At 37.9% G+C, this 6,380-nt stretch overlaps 1 protein-coding gene across 9 annotated transcripts in view; it reads right to left on the reverse strand.

Moving 5' to 3' along the window:
* Positions 1 to 6,380, reverse strand: part of LOC106869564 (nuclear cap-binding protein subunit 3) — a 48,247-nt gene that overhangs the window by 39,138 nt on the left and 2,729 nt on the right. For 8 of the 9 annotated variants that reach the window (XR_001409412.2, XR_001409411.2, XM_052976593.1 and 5 more), the window contains exon 1: positions 1,889 to 2,114. The exons of the other annotated variant lie outside the window; for it this stretch is intronic. Coding sequence is in view for 6 of the 8 variants with exons in the window: in XM_052976593.1 (XP_052832553.1) it covers positions 1,889 to 2,099 (211 nt within the window). In the remaining 2 variants the exon portion in view is untranslated. Of the gene's footprint in view, positions 1 to 1,888; positions 2,115 to 6,380 lie in introns of those variants that run through there. 9 annotated transcript variants of the gene reach the window in all.

The following is a 6,380-nucleotide window of genomic DNA, read 5'->3' on the forward strand; positions in this document are numbered from 1 at the left end:
ATATATATATATATATATATATATATAATATATATAGACATATACATATATACGTGTGTGTGCATGTATATATATATCTATATATATGTATGTATATGTTTGTGTGTGTGTATGCGCATGTGTGCCTTTGTGTCTATGTTTGTACCCCACCACTGCTTGACAACGGGTGTTGGTTTATTTACGTCCCCATAACTTAACAGTTCAGCAATAGAGACCAATGGCAGGAGTACCAGGCTTGAAAAAAACATAAGTCCTGGGGTCAATTTGTTAGGCTAAAATTCGTCATGGAGGTGCTCCAGCATGACCACAGTTTAATGACCGAAACAAGTGAAAAGATGAAAGAACGCTAATACTTTCCCCCTGCAGGCACAAGGCCAGCAATTGTGAGGGACAAGGAAGTCAATTAGATTGACCCCCCCCCCAAAAAAAAAACCACCCAACTGGTCCTTATTTTACTGACCCCAAAAGGATGAAAGGCAAAGCCAACCTCATCACAATATGAACTCAAAACAAAGATGAAATGGCAAGTGAAGAGGATTCTGCTTGCTCGTCATCTTTTCTAGATGAATAATATGGCACACAAAGAGGTGTGAAAATGAGAGAATAAATAACGAAAATTAGCATGTTTTAGAGAACAAACGATTCTATCTAATTAACGATTCAATGCATTAAATATACTGACATTAACATGGCTATTGTGTCACTGCTGGTTTGGGAAGCTTTAGCATTTATTTCACAGATGGAACCTGTTTGCTAAATATATCTGTGGCTGATTGAGAGTTGATAATATAGGCATAACATGTAACTCATGAAATAGTATGTTACATATCAGCTTTGATGTGTGAAAAGCAGAGATCTGGGTTATTTGGTCAGAAAAAGTGTGGTGGGGGGACGTTAACCTGATTAAAATACCAGTCAATGGGTTTCAAACTGATAGCTAGTGAGCTGGCCGACCCAAAAATGTTAAAGCTAGTGGCACTCCCCTTGCATCCAAATCCTTCTTCCGTCATTGCTACAGAGTTGGACGAGTTTAAAAAGAAGGAAGTCATTTTAATGTCTCTTAAATAGCAATTTGTTCTCCTCCTTTTTCAATCTTCACTCAGCTGCAGCTTGGTTGCACACTGAACGAACAGTTGCTAACTCTTGTCTGACAAACAAAACCCCTGTGTCTCTGGAAAGGGTCACTCTTTGTAAATCATTCCAGTTTCCATAACAGTTTCCCTTGTCTACCGGACAATCTGTGTTTCTTACCTCGTGTTTCAAGGCAAAACATGGACCCACATGCAGCTAGCGCATTAAAATACAGAAGAACTTTAACATGCACTATCTTCAGATCCTTTCTATAATCCGGTGGGATTAGATTACACACACACACACACTTCCTCCATCAGACCAACGTCAGAAGAATTACGTCCACACTATTCATGCGTCATCTTAGAAATAGTTCGTCCATGGATATCATATTTCCGCTGTAGTACCACGATTGACATTTGGTTTTGGACCAAAAACATCGAGTCAAAGATCAGCAGAAGATCCCTTTCAAAAGTGGATGCCATCACAACTCACTTCTAACTTTGTTGGTCTCAGTGGAATGGGGATTGAAAATAAAGAGAAGAAATAACCGAGAACTATCAAGAGAATTGAGAAAAAAGGCGTCCATGCAAAGTTACACCTCGCTTTTGCATGGATCGTTTGTAACTGAAGATTGGGATATTCACTCGCCAAAAGATCTACAAATAAAGATGAGGATTCTCATTTTCGTATCCAATGGACAACCATAAACAAAGAAACAATTTTCATAGAATTTAGTCAAGATTTCGGTGTGTATTTTGTGGTTGTACAATGTCTGAATAGAGTTTCGTGAAAGAAGACTTCTCAGTCTATTTACCGTAGTGGTCAGCGGTGAAATATATCGATCCTGTATCGAACTTAATGAACAAGACGATCTCTATAACTCCGAAGTTTGTATCTACCACAGTATTGACGATATCAAATAAACAAGGTCGAGGGTTTTGTGAAGAAAATATGACTATTATTACGTCATAATAAAACATTTCATAATTGTCAAACTCCAACGTATTTTTCATCAACAAAAACATTAAAATTTTATTTACACTTTAAAAAGATGGGTGAAAAAAAAAAGAAAAGAAAAATGGAGAGAAATGGGTGGGGGTAAAGCAGCTGAAGTTGGAAATGGAGAGGTAACGGGCCACATGGCCCACAACAACAGGGACAGTAACAGACAGGATGTAGACAAATTTTCTCTATTCGAATGACGTCAAGCAATTAATGTTATTTTAAATATTCTTCAGTATTAAAAAGAAACACGGCTTGTTTTATCAATTCTATCTCCATTTCCTGAATCAATTATACATCCTTGTTATATTCAACTTTGTTACTGCAAATGTCTGCTGCGATTTTCCAACGATTTCTAACATTTTGGATAGAGAGCCGATCCCTATAAAATTCCAGCGGAATTTCAGCTCAGACTGTTGAGAGAATCTATCTGAATTCTGCAAGTTAGGTTGCTCGATCACTGAGTGAAAAGAATTATATGGATTCCGAGAAGAAAGAGGGTGGCTGAGCAGAGGCGTTTTTCAATTGCACTAATCTTCAAAAAATATTTTCAGTTTTTATTCTGTATGCAAATCATTTGGTAATGTTAGAGGTTGAAAAAGCGGCAGCTGGCAAAATCGTTAGCACGGCAGGCAAAAGACTTGGAAAAAGTCGATCATCGAAGGGAGACAAAATGGTTTGGCAGTAATTCCAGCTTCCATCACGGCTAACAGATTAGGTTCTTGCATAGTTATGTCCCTTTAATTATATATATTACGGAGATGTACTTGCATAGAGAGTGACCTGATCTGAGACCGTGTGCTGTAACAAAAACAATTGCAGCGTGGAATGTGTTTATAAGCTATTTAAAAAACACACAAAAACCGTTAGATTCACTTCAGCATTTAAATTTAATTTGTCAAAATGTTTTCGTCGCTTTGAAATCGCGACCGGTTCACATCGAATGGTTGAGGCTGCACCCGCGTAAAATAAGAATGAAAAGGTTCCATGGTAAAGAAAAAAAAAATAGTTTCGAACCACTGGATTAGTCGATTCCATTCCCCTCACCCAAGTACTTCACTCCTACTTTATTTATCGACTTCGAAAGGATGAAAAGTAAAGTTAACTTTTTCTGGATTTGAAAATAGAAAATAAAGAACGAAAACGCACAACTTTTAATGAGACTCAGGAAAAATGGAAGAGTCTTTGATGGTTCGAGCCTACGTTTCTCTACAAGAAGGAACGAGGGGAGGCATACATGTATGTATGTATGTAGGTAAGGGTGTGTGTGTTTGTGTGTACGTATAGATAAATGTATATATATATACACACGCGTGTGTATGTGTATAGAGAGGAAGAGAGAAATAACGGTGCATGGTTGTATTTCCCCATTTTTAAATTTCTTTGTTTGGGGGCGTTAATTCTGGGGAACGAATATATCAACCTGGCTGTTCATCTTTCCGAAATTGTTAAAATTAAGGACCTGTTAAGAACCTAACACTTCATCTTTTGGCCAAAGAATAAAATGGCAACAAAAAAAAAATAGTTGCAGAGTTAGCTCCCTTTTTTAAAAGCCATTTAAAAAATTTTCCAACGTTTTTTTTCTTCTTTTTTGCGTCGTCCCATGATTGTTTTCTTTGACTCGTTTTGATCATTGGATTGCGACCATGCTGAGTTACAGCCTTGAAGGGTTTCGTCAAACAAATCGAACCTAGTGCTTATGGTACTTGTTCTGTTGGTCTGTTTTGACGATCCGCTAAGTTAAGGGTTAGGGTTAGGGTCGTTGCCATGACATTTGACCTCCACCCGAGACAGAATGTGCGTGGGAAGTATGTCAACTCCCAAGTTGACCCATTCTTCGGGTTTCACATGACTCCATTTAGACTTGTATGTTTACATTGTATAATAAACTATTTCTTATCAAATAAAAGGCGATAAATTTATCCGCTCGGCTAAGACCCTCTACCCGGTCAGTCGACCTGCTAGAAATAGCAACCAAATCTCACTTTCAAATCATATCTTACGATGGGGTGCTGGAAAATCCCTGGATTTCGGTAAAAGAAACTACAAGAGGATCAGTTATGATTTTATTCAACATGATCCCCTCTCAGATTCACACTCTTATTGCAGCAGTCCTTCAGGTTTTCTAATCTCTGTAAAAGAACTCGGTTGAGCCTCTAGCCAGGCCTTTCGCCTTTGTTTTTTTCCCTTATTTTTACAAATGACACATTAACCTTTTTGTTACCTTTTATTGAAATACATTAACCCTGTACTTCTTTTTTGTCATTTTAAAATCAGTAATAATGGCTAGGTCTTTCTTGGGACCCCAATTTTGTGAATGAGTCATAGCGGCACCATTGCAACACAGAGTGTCTTGGGGGATGTTTAGACCTGACAAAATCCATTGTTTAGCCCAATGTGGGAGTATCTTTGCAGTCGCTTGACCTGCTAGAAATAGCAGCCAAATCCTGTCATCTGAAAGGAAGGATACTTCAGAGATAATACAGTCATAATGGTTTGACATGGGCTGCGATGATCATAGCTTGGTCATAGCTTGATCATAACTTTGGTCATAGATATTTAAGCTTGATAAGTGTTGACCCGGGAGTTATCTAACAACAATAACCGCAAGAACATCACCATCAAAACATCCTCAGATTGTCATGACTTTTGTCTCTGCCCCCCTCCCTCCATCAGCCACACACACACACACACACACACACACACACACACACACAGACAGAGGATCGGCTCAGCTAACAAGAAAGCAATATCATTGTTTCACCCCACCTCAGATAAGTATTTCTATTAAGGAGGATTTGGCCTTCATGTGATAACAGAGCAGAGCTCGCCTCGTTGAGTGACGTTTTTGTTATGATATTAGGTGAGGGGAGAGGAGGAGGTAAACTGTGGTGAGCAGAAAGACTGGCGAGTTTTGCAGAAGCTGACGCTACTGAGCATCATGATGATGATGATGATGACGAGAAAGAGGAGGGGGGATGGGAGGACAACTAGCAAGAAGGGGCAGTAGGAGAAGGAGATGACGTATATAATAGAAACAAATACAGGCTGTGTGATGATATACAGGGATGCACATGTGTGTGTATGTGGTTGTGTGTGTTTATATATATATATATATATATATAAACAAAATAGAACACACATATACAAGGTGTGTGTCGGCTGCTTTTTAGGCAATAAGAGACTATATTCTCAATGTGCCTGGTGTTTAAAAACACCTGAAAGTAAGTCATGGGCAAACGAGACAACTCACATCAGAGGTCCCTTCCCAGAGCATGGGACATTCCAGCAGATGGCTTTTAAACCATTTAGCACATAGCCATTGTTGGTGATATAGCTTGCAGCAAGCCTTGAGCCATATGCAACATTGAAAAGCCATAACCATGACAAGACATTAATGTCTGCTGCTCTGTGTGTGTGCGTGTTTGCCCAGTAACATCGCTTGGCAACCAATGCTGGTGTGTTTACGTGCCCGTAATCTAGCAGTTTGGCAAAAGAGACCGATAGAATAAGTACAAAGCCTGGGGTTGATTTGCTTGACTAAAGGTGCTGTTCCAACATGGCCACAGTCAAATGACTGAAACAAGTAAAAGAATAAAAGGGATCTTTTTTAAAACGGGGGCCACATTTTTCATTAACGAAACACTTTGAAACTTGGAACACTGGTAGAATGTGTCATATAAAACATCTTTTTCTCTTAGTCTTTAAAAAAAAAGAAATCCCTAAGTTATTCCATGTTAAAGTTGTCGTATTTCTGTAATTTCAACCAATCACTGAAACAATTCTATCGGTGATAGGGTTAGGGTTAGGGTAAAACAGCAAATTTAAAAAGAAAAAAGCAAATAAAACGAAGAAAAAAAAAAGAAAATGAAAAAAGCAAATAAAACGAAGCTATGGCTTAATCAGCCAAAGGAGTAAATATAAACAACTGAATACTTGTCAGTGATTGGTTGAAATTATCGAAATAAGACAATTTTTTACATGAAATAAATTCGAATACAAAAATATTTTTCTGTTCTATAACACAAAATAGATAAGAATACGAAGTTTGAAAGTCTTTCGGTACCAAAAACACTACGTAAAACATTAATGAAAAATGTGGCCCCCGTTTTAAAAAAGATCCAATAAAAGAAATCATATTGTTATATATGGGGAGGGTCATATTTCACCAATTAAACACACACACTGAATATTTGGTCTTCACTTCATACTTATTTTTGTTTCTTTGTCTTCTCTTGTTCTGCTTATTTCATTTTGTCTTTCTGTCGTATGTATCCTTATCAGTGCATGAATTTGCATGTCGG

This window comes from Octopus bimaculoides, chromosome 25, assembly GCF_001194135.2.
Source record: "Octopus bimaculoides isolate UCB-OBI-ISO-001 chromosome 25, ASM119413v2, whole genome shotgun sequence".
In the NCBI taxonomy this organism is placed as follows: Eukaryota; Metazoa; Mollusca; class Cephalopoda; order Octopoda; family Octopodidae; genus Octopus; species Octopus bimaculoides.